The 20,552-nt window shown below is 52.0% G+C and overlaps 1 protein-coding gene across 3 annotated transcripts; it reads left to right on the forward strand.

Annotated features, from left to right (window-relative positions):
* Positions 1-1,597: 1,597 nt before the first annotated feature.
* ANKS3 (ankyrin repeat and sterile alpha motif domain containing 3) lies at positions 1,598-20,142 on the forward strand. 3 transcript variants are annotated; one of them, XM_069029824.1, is made up of 18 exons: positions 1,598-1,655; positions 6,412-6,512; positions 6,639-6,814; positions 7,232-7,430; positions 8,007-8,128; positions 8,797-8,878; positions 9,563-9,698; positions 10,011-10,169; positions 11,240-11,365; positions 11,799-11,914; positions 12,216-12,383; positions 12,857-12,981; positions 13,239-13,380; positions 13,934-14,106; positions 15,301-15,416; positions 16,378-16,461; positions 16,904-16,999; positions 17,223-20,142. In XM_069029824.1, the coding sequence occupies exons 1-17, from the start codon at positions 1,604-1,606 to the stop codon at positions 16,984-16,986; spliced, it is 2,160 nt and encodes a 719-aa protein (XP_068885925.1). In that variant the 5' UTR covers positions 1,598-1,603; the 3' UTR covers positions 16,987-16,999; positions 17,223-20,142. The 3 variants fall into 3 exon arrangements, with proteins under 3 accessions (XP_068885925.1, XP_068885927.1, XP_068885926.1); XM_069029826.1 differs by lacking the exon at positions 1,598-1,655 and adding an exon at positions 1,667-1,870; XM_069029825.1 differs by lacking the exon at positions 1,598-1,655 and adding an exon at positions 5,124-5,198.
* The last annotated feature ends 410 nt before the right edge of the window (positions 20,143-20,552 follow it).

Genomic DNA, 20,552 nt, shown 5'->3' on the forward strand with positions numbered 1-20,552 from the left:
TTTCCCTCACATTCCCCTCCTCACTACTCAAAGGATAGATAAAATTATCACAAAGTCATAGAATCTCATAATGGTTTGGGTTGGAATGGAGCTTTAAAACCATCTCATTCTACCCACCTGCCATGGGCAGGGAACCTTCCACATCATTAATGTTTACTTTTGTTTTCACTGGATCTTTATGCAAAAAAAGTAGTTAAGAATAGGCACATTTGTGGATATTGACCTCTCAAAGTGTTTCTAAAGTGGATTCTTTCCTCCTGTTCCCTGATGAGACAACACAGTAGGAACTGCAGCTAAACGAAGAGGTCGGATAATTCACCCTCACAGAAAACCTTTACATTTTCTGCTACAATCACATGGTTTTCTGGGCAGTGAAACATGTGAGTGAATGAGTTCTGGTTCAGAGGTTTAACAGAATACCCAGAGTTGGAAGAGATCCACAAGGATCATCAGAGGTTGGTGACTGTGTTGTTCAGGACTGAAATAACTGTCCAAGGGATCATACTGTCACTGTTATTTGCATTGGCCAACAATACTCCTAAAAACGTGAAGTTAACTTACTCCCTGGGAAGTTCATAACTTGCAAATTGCCTCTGTAAATACTTCATAGGCCATATCTGTGATGGTTTGGTTGGTGTGAGACAACCCCTGAATTTCATTTAGATAAAGCAGAGGGAAATCTTCATGCCTGGAGCACTGTGCTCTGACACCAAGCAGAGCTTGCCAAGGGCCCGAGGAGCCCCATGGGGATAAAACAAACTGCCTAGCACGGCTCCCTGTGCCAAATTCAGAGATAAATATCCCAAGGTTGTGGATGGAGACTGGATCTGACTTGTCAGTCAGCAAATACAGCATCCTCTGTGGGAGCAAGCAGTGCTCTGTGTTTAAATCAAACACTTGTTAGCAGTAACACAACAAGCACTTGCTGGAGAGCTTGGACATGGAGGTGTTAGGTCGAATGTTGGACTTCATGATCTTGGAGGGCTTTTCCAGCATTAATGACTCTAATTGAGACTTGAAACCCTGAGCTTCTCCGTGTCACCAGAACTGACGCGTTCGCTGTCACATCCCCTCGCTGGGAAGGAGAAGCGGAGAAGATACTGGTAATGGTGGGAGACACAGCTTGGCTTCGGGGCAGAGCCACCGCAGTCCCCGCTCACAGCACTGGACAGGGACGGGGCTCGGCTGAGGGACCCCCACCCCCTCACAGCCCCACAATGGCGGCCGCGCGGCGCACGCGCACCGTCCCCATGGCAACGCGGCTCCCGGGCCCCCGGCCCCGCCCCGCTCCCCTCCCCTCACTCACGGCGCCCACCGCCCCGCTCAGCGCCGGGCCGGAACGCGGGCACAGCGAACCGGCGGCACTGGGACAGCGCTGCAGGGCCGGGGACAGCGCTGCAGGGCCGGGGACAGCGCTGCAGGGCCGGGGACAGCGCTACGGGGCCGCGTCCTCGGGGTGCTCGCTACAACCGCCCGCCGCTAGCCCCAACCCCATTGGCTGCCCTTCGCCCCGCCCCTCACACGAGCTCCTCCCATTGGCCCGGCGCCGCGGGGGCTCTTGGGTGTTGTAGTCCGCCGCTCGGGAAGGCGGGGCGCTCCCGGCATGCCTTGCGCGGGCGGGACTAGTTCCGGCGGCGGCGCTCACCGGGGCGCAGGTGAGGGGCAGGGACGGGACAGCGGGAGGAGGAGCAGCAGCATTCACCTCTGGGGCCAGCCCCGGCCACTCCCCGTCCTCCCTGGGTCCGTGGCCGCAGCGGTTTCGACTGGCTCGCTGAAGTCCGCGATGCTGAGGCCGCGTTGCCCAGCAGGGCCGCGAGGGAGGCAGGTGCGGAGATAACGCCCCTGGAGCCGTTCCGCTGTGAGACGTTCGGTAAGAGCCGTGTGGCGGCCGCTTTGGCGGCTCCAACCGCGCTGGGTCTGCCTCAGGTGCGTTGCTGTGTGACCGGAGCGTGCCCGGGCCGAGCCGTGCGGGTGCCGTGTCCGGCTGCCTTGGCGGGCACAGCCCCTGTACGGGAAATGTGCTCCCTAATGTGGCTGCTCGAGTGGTTTTGTGCCCCTTACCTCGTTTTTCCGAGGTTGTTTGATGTGCTTTAACGTGCCTGATACTGACAGGCTCGTGGTAGAATCACTCAGGTTGGAAAGGAGCTTTAAGATCGCTGAGTCCGAGCATTAAAAGATGAAGAACTTGGTGTATTTTCAACAGACGTGGGTAGGATTAAACGCGAGTGTTGTGGGTCCAGGAATGTTTTCTCTCACCCACCTCTGGAACCTGATGTGGTTCCTGTAGCTGTGATTTGTGCCAGCTGAATCACTCAGCAGATGACACAGTGCAAAAATGAGATGTTCTGATTCTTGTTGCTGTGGCTGAGCTGATAAAAATTGCACCTAGAAGGCATGTAACAAGGCTTTTTATTCCCTCCAATAAGTTGTTGCTGGACGTAGTGGAAATAGAGCTAAGTTGGGAGCAGAAGGGGAGCGTGTTCCTGCTCTGCTCCCCTCTGATGGTGCCTCATGCCCAGTCCTTGGGGGCAGCCACGATATCAGAAGGATATCTGTTGGAGAGTGTCCAAAGGAGGGACATGGGCATGGGGAAGAGTCTGAGGAGCAGCTGAGGGCGCTTGGATTGTTCAGCTGGAGAAGGAGACTGAGGGCAGAGCTCAGCGGGGGCTGCAGCTCCTCCCAAGGGGCAGCTCTGATCTCTGCTCCCTGTGCCAGGGACAGCACCCAGGGAACAGCTGGAGCTGGGCCAGGGCAGGGTCAGGTTGGAGATCAGGGAAAGGTTCTTCCCCAGAGGGTGCTGGGCACTGCCCAGGCTCCCCAGGGAATGGTCCCGGCCCCGAGGCTGCCAGAGCTCCAGGAGCATTTGGACAGCGCTGCCAGGGATGCCCAGGGTGGGGTTGTTGGGGTGTCTGTGCAGGGCCAGGAGCTGAACTAGTTGGTCCTTGTAGGTCCCTTCCCACTCCGAATATTCCATGATTCTCTGTTGTGAGCTTGATGGCTCAGTTGGAACCTCCAATAACCTCCACTCTTGTGCTGCCTTGGGTGTCCCTATTTTGGGGCAGAAGGACACATGTGGATATCACCTGTGCTTGTGGGAGGGGATGTGAGAGAGTGAATTGAGCAGAGCCTGGAGCTGAGCAGTGCCTGGTGAGAGTGATTAATGGGCAGTGTTGGATTTATTCTGTGTTAGGGGCTGGTTGCTTCTCAAATCACCTCCCCTTTATTTTAGTGTGGCTCCAAGGTGTGTTTTGTTGCAGTTTTCATACTAAATTTATTTTTTCTCTGCCCTCTGGTTTGCTCAAACAGCAAATTCTGAATCCAGGGCACTGTGGGGTTTGCTGCCTGTTCTGTGCCCCAGCACTGTAGAGCTCTGATCCTGATAAATAGCTGTCTGCTGATGGTTTAAATTTAATAATAATAATTACAGCAGCCTCACAGGTGTCATGGCTTGACCCCAGCTGGCTACCAAGTACCAGGCTGCTGCTTTTCCCTCCTCCATCCCAGTGCGATGGGGAGGAGAATCAGAAAAGTAAAAAAAACCTCATGGCTTGAGGTAAGAACAATTTGATTATTGAAGCAAAGTCAAAGATAATAATAATTATAATGAGAAAATAAATAAAACTCAAAAGAAACTCAAAAGCAACATGGTTGCTCAGCACCTGCTGACTGATTGCCATCCCATATCCAAGCTATGATTGGCCCCTCCCAGCCAACCTCCCCAGTTCATGTTCTGGGAGTGATGTTCTGTGGAACAGAATATCCCTCTGGCCAGCTTGGGTCAGCTCTCCCCCCCGGCTTCTTGGGCACCTCCTTGCTAGTAGAGCATGGGAAAGTCCTTGATTTAAGGTAAGCACTGGATAGCAGCATCCAAAACATCAGTGTGTTACCAGCATTCTTCTCAGCCTAAATCCAAAATGGCCTGTGCCAGCTGCTGGGAATGAGCTCTATCCCAGCTGAAACCGGGACAGCAGAGCTGAGGGAGGTCTCTAACAAATGTGAATTTGGTCACTGTGCCCCAAAGCAGGGGAATAGCCTGTGAATGTTCAGGTCTTTGTCAAACTTATTTTTAGTAACCCAATCTCCCTCAGTACTCTCATGTTTACTTTTACAGGGATTTTTGTGGACTTTATCTGAAGTGTTCTGTGCTATGACTTGAGCTTCTTAATATCTGTTGTGGCTGCCCCTGGAGCCCTGGAAATGACCAAGGCCAGGCTGGGTGGGGCTTGGAGCAACCTGGGATAGTGGAAGGTGTCCCTGCCCATGGCAGGGGGTGAGATGAGATGATCTTTAAGGTCCCTTCAACCCAAACCATCCTGGTATTCCATGTTATTATGGATTATTTTGTATTGGATGCCTGTGTCACATGTCCCCTTCAGGCTCCTCCTCTTTGGACCAGACAACCCCAATTTTGTTTCACCCAGGTCTTTCCATTTCAGTCCTGAGAGCTCTGATCACTCTTGTTGTTGTCCTGGAGATGGTGAGCAGCTGTCCTCACAGGTGCTTGCAGAGCTGACATCCTGCTGAAGTTCAGTCTGAGACGAAATCTCAGAGCTTTAAAAAATAAAAATCAAAAAGCAAATATGTAGGCAGAGCACAGGGGAGGTGTAGGAGTGAGGCTGAGTGTCCTGGATGTTCTGTCCTGTCCTTATTGCCCTGTTGGCTGTGGATCACCTCACCAAGGCTGTGTTGGTAACTTGTACCTGAGTGGGGCTGATTCTGACAAAGACCAAACACCTGAGTGGTTTATAATTAATGTACCCAGTTAACAAGAGGGCTGCAGAGAACAACAAGCTTCACTTGCACCTGAATGTGCTTCTACAAACTGCCCTGGATTTTACCTTCTTTCACTGCCTTTTGGCCTTCCTGAGGCAGCTTTAATCTGTTTTAGTGAGAAACTCCTACTTTCCCCCTCATGATCCACTTCAACCCACTTAGCTCTTCTTGTGTTTTGATTGTGAGGTGTTCAGGCCTTCCACTTGTGCTCTGCATATTCTTGTCTGAGGCCTCTGGGTTGCCCAGTGCAGTACAAATTGCTGCTGTCAGGCAAAGTAGGTGCTTTTACAGATATTTCTAAAGGGAAATAATTACCAGTTGATGAAGTAGAATACATGGTGCTTTTGTAGTCTTAACAAGCTGAGGATGAAGGAGGGGAAGAAAAGGAAGGTGGGAGAGAAAGGATCCAGGTGGGGAGTGAAGAGGTAAGAATTAAAGGTGTTTTCTTATAATATAAGACAGGGGATGGTGCTTGCAAGGTAAAGACTCCCAGTTGTTCAGAAAACAGGAGTATGGTTTTGAAATGTTACAGCTGAGGGAATCTAGAGTGCAACTGCTGCTGAAAAGCCTGTTCCTGCTTTCTTTTATTCCTCACCAGTGCCACGTTTGGCATTTGCCTGACCCCAGAATGAATCAAAGCACTTAAGCTGGCAAGAAGTTATCAGGAAGAAGAAAGACTTTATGTTGGCTTAGCTTATGTAGAGGGACCAGGCAAACCCCAGGAGTTCTGCATGGTGGGCAGTGAGACTACAGGGAGGGGAAAGCAATTCCCATGGGATTGCCTGGAACAAGCTGCCCAGGGAGGCTGTGGATCTCCTTCTTTGGAGGTATTCAAAGCCCACCTGGGCATAGCACTGTGTAATGTGCTCAGAAGACCCTGCTTGAGCAGGGAGGTTGGGTGAGATGACATCCAGTGGTCCCTTCCAACCTGTGCTGGAGCTGCAGCTGAAGCCCTCAGCTGCTGGATGCAGCTGTGCTGAGCAGCTCTTCATGGAGTGCCAAACAAGAGCACTCTCCTGTGAGAGGTTCAAATGATGAATCTGCAATTGCTCCCCAAGGCTGGGGCTGGGATAAACCTTTCAGGCAGTCCTGGAGCTGGAGGAGCTGTGTAATTAAGTTGTATCTGCAGGATGGGGGTGTGCTGCTGCTCCCAGTGTTTCAGCATTTTCCAGGATTCACTGAGGTGGGGCTGGGCTGTCTGTGAAGGGCTGAAACAATAAATGGGAGAAACAATCTACTTAGAACCTGATGACAGTGGAGTGTGCACCCTCTTCAGGTGACACTGACTGCCTTTGGGAGCAGTGGGCAGTTGTCGTTATTAATGACTGTGTCTTAATTTAATTAGGGCCATCCTGTAATGCAAGACAGATGGAGAAGACCAGGAGTGTCTGACACATGAATTCTTAATTCTCTCCCTGCATTATAAAACATGCAGAGCAAGAATTACATCCTTTTGTATAACACTAAGCCTACCTTCAGCTCTTAAATAGATGTTTGGTCTTCTCTTGCCGAAGTTATTCAAAGCTGCCTTAGGCATGTTTGGATTAGGCAGGGAGGAAATAAAGCCACTGCTTCTGGAATCTTAAAATGAGATTTGAAAGATGTGGGTTTTAGCATTATTGCCTTTTATTTTTCCAGTGTATTGGAATCCCAGAGCTCCCTGCAGTAAGAGAGAACTTCCAGCAGAGTCTTCTCAGCAACTGTTACTGCCTCGGGCTGAGGAGTCGATCAAAGTTGAGGTAAGAATTTGAAACCCCACGCTTCTGATCTGGCCTCACCTTCCAAGCCTGTGGCACCTTGGAGCTGTAATCCTGTGTCAAATGGGGATCAGCAGCTGAATGCTGTGCTCTGGTTTGGCTCCTCAGGGCGGGATGTCGGAGCTGAGCGACGAAGCCAGCGAGTCGGAGCTGCTGAGCCGCAGCCTCTCCATGTGGCACGGCGTCGGGCACGTGGTCTGCCGGGAGGAGCTGGATGTGCCCCTGGACCTGCACACAGCCTCCTCTGTCGGGCAGTATGAAGTGGTGCAGGAGTGCATCCAGCGGTGAGAGGGGCTGGGGGGCACAGCTGGGGTGCCACCTGCTGCAGGTGTGGTTGTCACCAGTGCTGCACTGGTCAGGGCAGTGGGGACATGTCACTGGGACTCCCAAAGGGTTCTTGGCACAAAGTTTCCAGGGGCAAATCTGCTGATAGAAATTAGCTCCTTAGTGTTTTAGTGGGAGGTGTGTCCCCTTCATGGCACGGGGGTGGAATGAGGTGGTCTCGAAGGTCCCTTCTACTCAAACCATTCTGTGATTCTGCAATTTTGGGGAGGTTGTGCTGGAGCTGGTAGAAATTCCCCTGCAGGCTTCAGTGCTAGAATTCTTTCAGTACAATACTGATAACAGGAGTCTGCAGGAGCCAGCTGTGGTCCACAGCTCCAGCACAGTAGTTCATGTGACTTCTTTCCTCTGTTCCTTAGTGGAGACCTGGATTTGAACCAGAGGAACTGTGGGGGCTGGACCCCACTCATGTACGCTTCCTACATCGGCCACGACAACATCGTGCACCTGCTGCTGGAAGCGGGAGTGAATGTGAACATCCCCACCCCAGAAGGGCAGACTCCCCTCATGCTGGCCTCCAGCTGTGGCAATGAGAGTGTTGCTTACTTCCTTCTACAGGTGTGTATCCCATAAAAAACAGGTAAAGCCACAGCATGTGGTTTAAATGCTCGTGGTGGGATTATCCACGAGTGGCCACTTTGTGTTCTGTTGTGAGTTCAGCTTCATGGTGGGATTTGATTTAAACTCCTGGTGTCGCAGCACAGAGGGGCAGTGGCTGAAAGCCTGAGCTGTTGCTGTTGTCCTGGGGAAGGCGAGAAAAGCAACACAGACTTCAGTCCAGAGGAAGGGAATGGAATGATTTATTAATTTCCAAACTCATTTATATAACCTGGTTTGCTTGAATGGCATAAGGTTATTGGTCCTTTGACCATCCACCTCTTAGAATGATTGGTTAAACCCTACAACACCAATTTCAAAATATTTCTCCAGTCAGTAACATAACAAACTGTGCAGCTGCAAGATAAAGGTATTAGTTTACAAAAACCTCTCACTGTTCCCAGCCAGCGTGCGTGTGAAAGCAAGACTCTCACATGGATGTTGGCACAAATCTGGAATATTTCTCTGCGATCAAGCTTTCAGCATCCACACTGAGCAGAGCAGGTGCAGTAAGGAGCATTGTCTGTTCTCTCGCAGCAAGGGGCAGAGCTGGAGATGAAGGACATCCATGGCTGGACTGCCTTGTTCCACTGCACCAGCGCCGGGCACCAGCAGATGGTCAAGTTCTTACTGGAGAATGGGGCAAATGCCAACTGCAAGTAAGGAGGAATCTTCATTCCATTGTCATTTCATTGTCATTTGTCATTCAGTGTGACAGCAACAGGTGGCAGATGAACACACTCCAACAGACACCTGCTTTTGTCTTCCCCTTGTACCTTAGGATGTGTGGCACAGCTAATACAGGGACAGGTGACCTGCAAGCTGAACTGAAGTCTGCCCATGCTGTCCCTGTTTATTAAACTAAGATCAAGGGAAATTAGATTTACTGCTTGTTTAATTATCAGCTAAACACTGACACCTTCTGAACTCAACTGCACTTCACAAGTCATTCTATTGATTATTTTATATACTCAGAATTCAGGTTGGTTTTTGAAGTGTGCCCTGCATTCCCATGCCTTGGGGGCTGTCATACATTTATGCACGTGGAATTGCCTGAGGGCAACAAGAGGTTCCTGCCTTATTAGCTCCTGCAAAACTGATTTGGGCTCTTAAAGGCAGACCTGCAGCTGGAAGAGTAATCTGTTGCTGTGCAGCCAATGTAGAAACACTGAATCTCCCCAGGGAATTTTACAGCAGGACAGCCAGTACATCATAGAGTCTGTGCTCAGCAAAGGTTGAGGGATGGAAATGCTCTGTTAGGGTATGGCAAAACTGCAGCACAGTTCAGCTGTGGTTATACCAGTCCATGTGTCTGTTCTCTCCCCAGGGAGCCAGTTTATGGATACACACCTCTGATGGAAGCAGCTGCTTCTGGCCATGAGATAATTGTTCAGTACCTTCTCAATTATGTAAGTGTCCTGACAGTTCTCTGTGTAGCTGAAAGTCTCTGGTTCCAGCCCTCAGAGGAACTACCATAAGTTTGACACCAGACTTTTTTTGGCAGTGTTATGTTTGCTCCTTGATGACAGTCGCATCTGAAGTCCCAGACTTTGAGGACTGTTTCAAAAGTACCTGCTTTCTGCAGGCTGGTACCGTGATTTTACACTGGCCTTGCAGGAATAGGAGTGAGGTGTGACTGTCCAGATTTAACTGAGCAATGACTGAAGTAGAAAACAGAGCTGTAATTTTTTTATTGTATTTACAGGCTTGCATGCTCAGGCTAGTGGACATCCTGCATCCAAAAGCTTATGAGCATTCAGGGCTCTTACACAATTTGGTTTTAATCCCATTTGACCAGTCCAGCTTACTGCCAGAAGGAGGCAGCAATACAAAACACTTCAGATCAAACAAACCAGTTCCCAGTGGCAGCAATGCACAAGAGCTGGGGCTATTTGGCATTCAGGGACTGGAGAGACTGGAGACAACTAGAAAGGCATTCAGGGTATTAGTGCAGCTTGAGCTGCCTGTCAAAGGTGAGCCTGTATTGCTGATGGAGGAGCTAAGACAATCCTTGGGGTTTTTTTTTTAATATACATATGTATTTTCTATACTGCCCTCTGCCATGTGCACTTAAACAGGTATTTTTTCTGCAGGGAGTGAAGGCAGATGTCCGAGATAACACTGGAGCCACAGCACGGACCCTGGCCATGAAGTATGGCCACACCAAGATTGTGGGGCTGATAGATTTGCATGCAGCCCCAGTGCCCAAGGTCTTCTGCAGAGGTCCAGGTAACAGATGTTTTACCTCATTCACTTTGAGATGGAACCCGAAGGGAGGTGTTTGATAGTTTGAAATTACATTATACTGTGTATATGGGGTAGTGCTAGCTGGTCTATCCTGGAAATTCCAGCATTTCTGAGAACGGAAGAGGCATGAATCCAACAACTCTTGTCTGCTGGCCCCTTTCTGACCTACTTTAGCTGTTTCACCCTCACTCTTTAACATTTCCCTTTTTCTTCCCACTGCATTTATGGGACCAGTAGCAAGTAAAGCAGGGGAATGACTTCTTGTGCTGCTAACAACCTGTGTTTGAACTACAGGCAAATATGAAGAGCTGAGTTCTTCAGATGAATCATGTTCTGCTCCCCAGAGACAGAGACCTGCTCGTAGGACCAAGGGTCCCAGCATCCACGAGGGGCCCCAGGCATTGGCCAAGATCACAGCAGTTGGGATTGGAGGAAGGAAGCATTCTCACTATGGTGAGGAGAGTTGGGAGCCTGAGGGACAGTCCCGAGGCCTCAAATGCACTGCAGCTGTTCCTGCTACACATTTTTTGTTTGTTTGGGATTCATGTGTGCTTTGTACAGAACAAAGATAGCTTTGTATGATGGTGTTCACTATCCAATGTCTGGGTTAGAAAGAAAAACCCTGAACTCTTTTGTCAAGGGTGGATATTGATGAGTGGGATACTTTTCTGCTCTCACCTCAATTACTGTTCCCTTGACTCTTAAGAACAGTTCAGCTTCCCTTCAGACAGGCTCAAAAGTTTGAGAGCCCTTCTCAAGCTGATGACAGGGAGGTGGTCACAGTGGCCAAGAAATCATTGATCATGAGAGTGATCTTGTGAGTTTTGCCTTCCTTGATGCTTTAAATGCTTCTAAAAATGAGATTGCAAAACCCTTGCAACAGACCAAGAGGAAGATGATCCCACTTCAGCCATCAGCCCCTGGAGGCAGTGCTAGGAGGTTTGTTTTACTGCCTGTCATGGGTATTTCTCAGATTGGTTGCCTGGAATAACAAAGATTATGGACTTGAAAGAGTGTTCAAAGCTCAGTTCATTCTCTTAAACATAAGTCTGTGTTATCCCACAGCCTGTATTGGAGTGATACTATCAGCTTCTTAAATGCCAGTGGGATGCTCCTGGTGTTTTAGCACAGCTGCCAAGGGCTTGGTTCTGCAGGGCTGGGAGTGGGACACAGCTGGCACCTTGCTCTCTTAAGCAGCTGCTTCTCTCCTTTTGTAATTTGGGTATAAAGAGGAGAGGGAATGCTGGAACTGCTGTTTAAGGTACATCTCTGCTATGGGGTGTTTCCTCTGACTACTTTCAATGTAAGTGTGTAAATAAAGTACATTTGCTGTGGGGCAATGTGAGGGAACTGCAGGAATCTGCATTTCTCACGTGTTCTGCTTTTTAGAATGAAACCTGCCAGTTGAGAGGGCAGTCTCACATTTTGGTTTTTTTCACATCCATACGTGGTTGCATTCTCTGCAGGAGCCTCCCTGATAACTTGCATACTAATCTTTGTTCTCCCTTTCCTGTTGCACACAGAGCAGGTGCCCCCTCAGGGCTATGTCACCTTCAGCAATGATGGCAGCTGTGAGCCAGGTGTCATCAGGAACAGGGATGTCACCTCCCCAATTAACGAGCTGGATGTGGAGAGCAGCAGCAGCAGGGGTAAGTCACTGGCTCAGAACGTGGTGTAGCTTGCAGTGCACAGCTGGGTGTGAGTCCAGGCCTTGGCTTCCCTTCCCAGTAAGATGCTAAGGTTGGAATGTCTCTCCTAAAGGAAGGCTGGGATGGTTTAGCTACAGAAGATAAAGCTTAGCGTGGTAATTTCACCAATTTGCACAAATAATCTGAAGGAGGGTGGGACAGAGCAAGGCTCTTTCCAGAAGTGTCTCTGGTAGCAGACAGACTTGGGGAAAGATGACTGCTGGAGACTGTGGTATTTCTCCCTCAGGGTTCTCTTGTTTCCTGAGTGCTGCACATGAAGCCTTGTTCTGGGTTTCCCCCCCTTTGCACCTCCAGGAGGTTTTACTGGTAATTGTGTAAGGAAACCAGAATGTAACAAAGTTGTACTTAAACATTTTTTCCTGTTCCTATCCAGAGGATAGTGTTTTGTCCAGCAACAGCTTGGGAACCGTCAGGAGCAGCAGCAGCAGCAGCGAATGCCTGATCAGAATCCCAGGAGTCAGCAGTGAAGGCTCCTTGGAAAGCAATGAGGTGGATTTTCCTTTCTCTGCCTTCAGCTTGGGCAGTGCTGTCACCCTTGGGTGACTCTACTCCCATGGGAACCTGCAGGACCAGGCTGGGTGAGGAAAGGTGCTGTTCCAGGGACAGGAAAACCAAGGAAGGGGAAGAGGTTGGAGGTTACTCACAGCTCACATTGGTCAAGGCAGCTCTGGGCTGCAGTACAAAAGGGCCTTTTAGGTCTTGGAGGAGTCTGCACTTGTTAGCCCCAGTGATCCTGACATCTCTGCACAGTCATCCTTTCCATTCTGTGGGTGTTTTATTCCTTTTCCAGGACTCTGACCATGCCAACAGCCCCCCGAGTCGGAAACAAGCCAAGAGCTTTAAGGGCAAGGCTCGCTACAGCAACAGTGACAGCCAGTGGAGCCACTGCCTGGGGAAGGCTGGGGGCTGCAGCCAGCACCTGGTCCTTCCTGAGCCCCCAGCCTACACAGGGCCCCAGGTAACCACACAAACTTGTCCTGCAGGCTCTGTCACTGTTCCAGGCGTGGGAGGCTTTTCCAAGGTCACCAGAACATCTTGGAAAACATCAAACCTCTGCCTAAACACAAAACTCTTGTGAAACAGCAATTTCTTGTACAGGAGCTGTTTGCTGAGATGTTGCTGTTGCTTGGAGGGGTTTCCTAGACCCTTCAGGCCTGTGGGTGGGCATCACAGCTGGCAGTGGTGTGGGCTGGGGTGGATGGTGCTGTGTTATTCTGCTCTGCACTTGTTAGAAGAGGCTGTGGCTGCAGCAGAGAGGCCAGTTTGGTGTGTGACTGTGGAGAAGGGCTGGGAACCACAGGAAGTTGTGGTTGCTTCTGAGAACCCAGAAAGGTGTTACAACAGCACAAGGAAGCAGATGTTTATGATTAAGAGGGATGGTGATGCTTTTGTTGTGAAGGTATCAATAAGTTTGTTTTGTCTGGGCTGCAGGACCTGGCAACATTCCTTGAGGAGATTGGATGCCTGAAGTACCTGCAGGTGTTTGAGGAGCAAGACGTGGACCTCCGGATCTTCCTGACCCTCACAGAGAGTGACCTGAAGGAAATAGGCATCACGTGAGTGTCTGTCTTGTCCTTCCCAGCTTTCCCTTACAAACCGTGTCCACCCTGGTCAGGAGGGTTTAGCTGGGGAGTGCTGCTCTCTTCTAGCTGCCTCCCACACAAATTGACATCCCCATGTCCTCACTGTAACACCTGCCTGCTTCTGGAGGTACCTTTGAGAGGCCAGGACACTGCAGAGGTCCTCATGGCACCCCATTGGGCTTGGGGACAGGTGGTGCAGGGCTTGACCCGTGTCGGTTCCATCCCCCCAGGCTGTTTGGCCCCAAGAGGAAGATGACCTCGGCCATCGCGCGCTGGCACAGCAGCGCCCGCCCGCCCAGCGACGCGCTGGAGTTGGCCTACGCCGATCGGCTGGAAGCGGAGATGCAGGAATTGGCCATCCAGCTGCACAAGGTGAGGCTGCTGGGAGCTCCTCAGGGCCCTACATCCTGCAGGAAGTGATCAGTGCTGTGTTTTTGTTGTGCCTCTGATGTTTTTCCTTCGTCCCAGACCATGAGTTGTAGTGGGCACAGTTGGCGTCAAGTACGCCACAAGTACAGCTTATCCACTCCTCATCCTTTGTGCTCCTTTGTGTCTGGTTCCCATCCAACTGAGAGCTATAGGAGCCAGGGGCAGGAATTAAATCCCTACTCTTTTCCAGCAGTGTCATTTTTATGGTGAAGTTGTGCAGCCATCAGTGAACAGACTTGTGTTGGTTTGGGTAGTTTGGACTAATGAGTAACTTTGTAAACAGAGGGGAAGGGAGAATTGTTAACTGTGGGGCTGGGCTTGGTGTGGAGAGAACCTGTACTCAGTGTACAAGCTTCATCCAGCTTCCTTTCCCACTGGAAAGGAACGTTCTGGCTGCCTAGGACATTAAAACAGCAGGGACTCCAGGGACATGTGAGAGCAGCAGGTAGGAGATGTTCAGTACTCCCAGCCTGATCCCCAGTGTGCTCTGCTGCAGAGGTGTGAAGAGGTGCAGGTGATGAAGGGCCAGGTGTGCCAGGAGCAGAAGCTGCGTGCAGTGGCTGAGAGCTGTTTGATGGAGCGGGATGAGACCTGGAATGCCATCCAGTGCCAGCTCAGAGAGGCTCAGGCCATCACCAAGGATGCTGGAGTCCTGCTGGATCAGATCAAGTAAGTCATTCCCAGGAAGTGACAGTGAGACTGCTGGGAAATGGGATTTGGGGTCATATTGGTGGTCTTACAGGTGATGCTCAGGGTAAGGCAGGAGAGCTCACCTGGTACCTGAACACATTTTATGTCCTGCCTGACTTTCCCTAGTGGAAGGCCACAGCCACAGGAGCACATGTGAAGCTTTGGTCAGAGGCATGAGCTGTAAGTGGCCTTTTTGGGGGTGCTGGGTGCTCCTGTTTCAACTAGAAGCAACCAAAAGGCTGAGGTTTTGTGCTTACTCAGTGCCCAGGGTAAAACTTGGTGATCAGGTGAATACAAAAAGGAGTTTTTAACTCATAACCTATCAAAGGATGTGCAGTGATTTGCAAGTGAAGAATACTTTTCTTACAACTCTGTGACACCTGGCAGAAAAACTGGCCCTGTCCCACCTCCTGACACTCCTTTTACTGCCTTTTGTGGTGCTTTTCTCTCTGCCCCAGCTGGACTCCTGTTACAGGCCCTGTTCTGCCCAGTGATAGAACAGGGACATCCCTGAAAGTGGCATAAATCCTGCTGCTTATGGTTCCTAGCCCAGAGGGAGTGGGGTCTGCTTGCTGCCGAGCCAGGGTGAGCTGAAGTTGGATCCAGAAGCTCAACAGAGCAATGTTCCCACTGCAAGGGGCAGAGCCTGACTTTTCCTCCTGACTGAGGAGCTGAGGCTGCTGTAGAAGGGCCCTGGCATGCTCTGAACAGACACTGCTTGAATTGGTGGTGATGGTGATGACAGCCTTGATGTTGGTGATGACAACTTGGGTGCCCCTCCTGCCTGTCCTGAGGTCTTTTCTTTTGCCCATTAGAAACCTTGGATCCGGCTTGATTCTCACACAGACCAGGCACAGCCCCTGGCTTGGGCTTCCTGCTGCTCACCCCAGCCCCTCCTTGTCTTGTCCCCCCGCAGCTCCTCTGTGAACAGGGCAAAGCTGGCTGTGGCTGCAGATGGGGAGCAGTGGCTGGGAGCTGAGCAGTGCCAGCGCCCCAAGCTTGGGCTGGGGCACCACTTCCTCTTCCTGGGAAGCAGCAAGGAGCAGGTTGTACCCCAGCGCCTTAGAGGCGCTGCCTGGGCACCCCACGCAGGTACCGCAGGCTGTAGGAGTGTGCAGTGTCACTCCCAGCACGTCCCTGGGCCCTGCTGATGGCTGTGGTGTGGTTTGGCAGGAGCTGCCAGGCAGAGCTGTCGGCCCGGCTGGGCCCGGAGCGGGCGGACGAAGGAGCGCCGGACACGCGGGAGCGGCGCGGCACCAGGGAGAGCCGGCGGCCCGGGGAGCGCCCAGGTGAGCAGCAGCTCCAGCTGCAGAGGGGGAGCCCAGAGCAACCCCCTGCTCGTCTGTCCTTGCTGAAAGGGTGAAGTCAGACAGCTGGGAATGGGTGAGCAGCCAAACTCTTAGAGTGAGTTTAATTCTTGCTCAGGAGAAGCATTTAAAGCTCTCAGGGCGTTTGGAGTTTAACTTGCTGAGTTTCTCAGCAAGTTTTGGTTCTCAGCAAGTGGGAAGTTTTGAGGTCTGGGAGGTGTTTGTGGCTGAAAATGCAGAGCTGTAGCACAGGCCTCAGTGACAGCTCTGCTTTGTGAGCCTGTGGCTGCAGCTCGGGTTTGTTACCACCCTGTGCACTGGAGCAGGGTCTGAACCAGGAGATGTGGTTGGTTCCCTAACCCAGTTTGGAGGATTTTGCTGTTGGATCCATGGCAAGAAACCTCTGGCTGGGCAGGCCTGATCCAGCAACTCCTTATCCCTAGCAGTTGGTAAATGATCCCTGGAACTGCTCAAGGCCAGGTTGGACGGGGCTTGGAGCAACCTGGTCTAGTGAAAGGTGTCCCTATCCACAGCAGGGGGTGGAATGGGATGGGCGTTAAGGTCTCTTCCAACCCAAACCATTCCATGATTTTGAGATTCTCTGACCTTGCTCCCTGTGACATGTTCCTGGTGACCTGTTCTTTGCTGCCTGTCTTAGAAGTGAGACAAGTAGAGATCCTGTTGATTTCTGTCCACTACACTTAATCCCTTTAAGATTCTCTTAATAAACAACCCAGCCAGCATAAAAACATAAATTCCTAAGTGGTAGACTTGCCAGAAAACTCCTCAGTTTGGCACAGGCAGCTCCAGCTCTCTTCCTGTGTGATTCAGAACCCCTAACTGGAACCCCTTAGGCTGGGGATGCTTCCCAGCAACACCAACCCCTCATGTGCTGTGTCCCAGAGAGCGTGCAGATGGATTAACTGTGTCCCTGTCCTTGCAGTGCTGGAAGGGTGGCCACCTTCCCTGAAGTTCCTGAGCTTGCCTGAGCTGTCAGTTGTGCTGGAGGAGTGTGTGGGAGAGATGGGTAAGGTGGGAAGGGCTCTGGGCATGTGGAGGGACTCTTTTGCTGGGTGGGGTTTGGTGGTTTGGAGCGGTTGTTGGGAGACACCTCACAATCCCTGCTCCTTCAGGGAAGCTTCCAGGCCCTGGAGTTGGTGCTGGCAACTTATTCTTGCTGCAGAGCTTGGGCTCTACTTCATCCCCTGGTGACAGGTCCAGGCTGAGAGATGAGGGGGGATGGTCCCTGCATCTCCTGCTCAGTGGAGAGAGCTGCTGGGGAAGTGGTTCCCTAATCATCCTGTGTCCTTGTCTCCTGGTGACAGGAACTTGTCCCAGCAACTTGCAGACAGTAGAGACACCCCTGTTTTCAGAGCAGGGAAGCAGCACAGCAGTGGCTGATGCAGCCTGTTCTCTCCAGTTTCCTGGCCCCTTCCTAATGCTGCTTTTCCCCTTTGCTTTGTCCTCAGGAAAAGCTCTGCAGACTGTGACTCAAAACCTCCAAAGGCTCCAAGCCCTGGGGCAGAGCGGGCAGAGCTGGCCAAAGCCATAACCAAGCCAGGAGGGTGAGTGGGAACAGCTGCCCTGCCCTGTCCCAGGCTGTGGCACTGAGGGGACACCATCCCTCACTGCCCTGTCCCCAGAGCTCACTCATAGCCCACACACAGGGCTGGGCTCTGACTCGTCCTTGTGTGCCCTCTGCTTGGTTCTCCCTTTGGAAAATCCATATCCCCCTTGTGTCTGTGTGCCCCCAGAGGGTGACTGTCCCCTTTTCCCTGGTGGCTGCAGGAATACTGACGTCGGGTGACTGTTCCACCCGGAAGCTGAGTGTGCCTGGGAGAGGGAGCACGGGGGCCGTGCTGGCAGCACTGTGGCTCTGCCGAGGGGCCACCACAGCTGGCAGGGCACGGAGGAGGCCGTGGCCACCAGAGAACACAGCTGGGAGGACAAGGGACAGCAGAGGACAACAACCAGCAGCTTTTGGGGCCTGACTCAAGGTTCCCCGGATCTTTGTTTGAAAGGTTTCGGTTTGGAGGAGAAGCTCCAAGCCTGGAAGTTTTATCTGCCTTCAGCTTCCTGCAGCCCTTGTTGTTCAGGTCTGGGTGGTGGTAGAAAGGTGACAGTTGCACACAGCAATCAATTCATTATCCTTTTCTGCATCCCAAGCTCCCCAGGGCCTCTGAAACGTGTCCCTGGCTCCTCCTGTGCCATGGGGATTGGCCCAGAGAATGGATCTGAGGCCATAAAAAAGGCAGTTCGTTTTGGAGGGGTGAAGGGAGTGGAGTTTGCGATGTTTGGCTTTTTGAGCTGCAGGGGAGCTCGAAGTGCAGCCCTGTTCTGTTGGAATGTCTGCTCTGCTGCCATCCCAGATCTGGGCTTCAAAGCCTGTTCCTCCCACCAGCCCACTCTCGTTCACTTTGGGTTCTTGCCGCCCTCAGGGGCTGGGTGTGGTCACATGTGGTGGTTTAGGAATGGCATTCACTGAAACACTCCCACCTCACTCACTGCTCCTCCTCCCCCTCCTCTGGGGTGGGATGGAGAGAAGAACTGGCACGAAAGGTGAAGATCACTGATTGAAATAAAAGCAATTTACTGGAAACAGCAATGAGATAAGGAGCAGTAACAGCAACAACAGTAATAGCAAAAGTGTACATGATAGGTCCTGGTCCTGCAAAAATGACCCCTGTCCGGGCCAGGACCAGGACATCACAGTTACTCCATCCCCAAAACCCTGGCTTTGTGGTCAGTGCTTTATGGCAGAGGTTGTTGGTCTGGTTTCCCAGGGCCAAGATCCCAGCAAGGCAGCTGTTCCCCTGGAAAGACAGGAGAGAGAAGGAAGAGCTGGGACTGTTGAGCTTCCCATGCCTCTGGCAAGCAGGGGAATGCCAAGGCAGCAGAGCAGGAACAGGGAGCTCTGTCCCCCATGGGAGGTGGGCAAAGGAAGCACAGCCCAGGTGGAGCTGTGGTGCCAGGCTTTGCTCCTCACCACTGCCTGCCTTTCATTTGCAGGCTTTAGTCTTGGGAAATAGTTCTGCCAGGGCACTCTGGGGTGGGCATTGCCAAGGACAGGCAGTGCAGGAAGAGGCTGCCCTGTCCCTGGGATTGGGTGAGGGCTCTGGTGACAGGAACCTTGGTGTAAAGTGGTTTCCAGTGACTCTGTTCCCATTTATTCCTGAATCCCATAGGGGGGGAAAACACAACAATCAAAATCTGAAGTCTGAGTGAGGGCCTTGATGCATCAGGAAGAGTCCCTTTTGGAACAGGATGGAACTGTGTGTTCCTTCTGATTTTTGGACCTTGGTTACAGATCCCAAATACAAAAACCCATCCAGCTCCATCTTTTGAGCTGATCACCCCTTCTGATGAGCTGCCTGAGTGTCCCCTTAGGCAGGGGTTACAACTGCTCTGCCTGGGGTGTCTGTGCTTCCTGGGGTTAGTCCCTGTCCCAAGGCAGGCAGGTGTGGCCCTCTCAGCTGCACCCCGTGTGCCTGGCAGCGTTCCCCCCTCTGGGGTGCTGCTTCCTGCCTGTGGTTACCCTCCACCCTCACCACAAGGCACTCGTTTTTCATCTTGAGAAAATGCCATGGAGCATGTGGGCACTCAGTGCCAGCTGCAGGACAGGGCTGCAGGAGCTTCACCCTGCAGAGTTTGGATGAGGTGGAGGGAATTCTCCTCATGCAGCATCCCTGGAGACTGCTCAGAGGCTGTGCTGGGAAGAGTGTTCAGGGCTTTGTCCCTTGCTCCATGCCACTGGAGGATAGGTGGGCAGTGCCGAGGTTTCTCCCTGGCCTTGGTGGTGCCTCTGGCTGCACTAGTACAGGGTTGTTAGTGATGTTTCCCTTGAATTTAAGGCAAAGCCCCCCAGACAATCCTAAGGGAAAGGGCCTGGGGACACCTGGAGAGCCAAGGAAGCCCTGGCTCAGCAGTGCCTTCAGAACTGGGGGGCTGTGCAGAACAGGAAGGCGACTACAGGGATTTGGGGCTGGCTTTGCCAAATCTGAGGCTGGAAGAAAGGGGGTTTGGGGGATTTAACATGATCTATCCAATAGGTTAGAATGCTTGGGAAAAGGAGGGGAGACAGTGGCTGTGTGTGTGTGTGAAGGAAAAAAGCCCCAAATAGGTGCTGTAGGAGCCCAGGTGTAAAGGCTTCAAGGGATGTGAGGGCAGACAAGAGGGCAGCAGGGAGGGGATCTTCTACCACAGAGTATCCCTGAGGAGGCAATTCCTTAAATGCAGGATGTGAAGCAGCATTCCTTGCAGGCAGCAGGAGTCTGGTGCTACCCTGAGGTGAGCTGTCTGAGGAAAAATAGCATTTGCTGACTTGGATAAATGAATAAAACCTGAACAGCCTGGCTGTGGTGTGTGGGTCTCTCTGGAAGGGAGAAGGGACAGGACAAGGGGCAATGGCTCCCTAGGGCCAGAGGGCAGGGTTAGATGGGATAGTGGGAAGGAATGTTTCCCTGGGAGGGTGGGGAGGCTCAGAGAAGCTGTGGCTGCCCCTGGATCCCTGGCAGTGTCCAAGGCCAGGTTGGATGGGACTTGGAGCAGCCTGGGATAGTGGAAGGTGTCCCTGCCCATGGCAGGGGTGGAATGGGATGAGCTTTAAGGTTCTTTCCACCCCAATCCATTCTGGGATTCAGCTGTTTGGAGCAGAGAGACGCAGCAGGCTCTGCTTGCTGAAAAATAAATATTTATTTACATCTGCAAAGAGAGTTAATGTGTAAAATGGTCTCATGGGGCTTCCATTGATCCAGGACCCTTCCTGTGTGACTCCAACCTGGTGCAGCTTCTTGGCTTTGTGTGCTCAAGGCAGCCCCTCCGTGAGGCACGGGGAGAGGCTCCCCCAGCCCATCAGGGAAGGGGCAGGACCTGGCGGCCCTCCTGTGTCCATGGGCATCTCCTGGAGCATCCCAGCTGCTTCCTCCAGCCTGGAGCGGACTTTTGTGCATGGCAGAGGAAGGAATGTGGTGGGAACAAGCACTGCCAGTGTGTCCGTGCTGCTCCTGCAGGTCAGAGCGAGGGGCTGGGTGCTGAGGGGGTCTCCAGCTGCTCTGGGCTCCTCCGGGACAGCACAGGACCAGGGCAGGAGGGCAGCCAGGCACAGGCAGCCTTGCTCAA

This window comes from Aphelocoma coerulescens, chromosome 14, assembly GCF_041296385.1.
Source record: "Aphelocoma coerulescens isolate FSJ_1873_10779 chromosome 14, UR_Acoe_1.0, whole genome shotgun sequence".
NCBI classification, from domain to species: domain Eukaryota; kingdom Metazoa; phylum Chordata; class Aves; order Passeriformes; family Corvidae; genus Aphelocoma; species Aphelocoma coerulescens.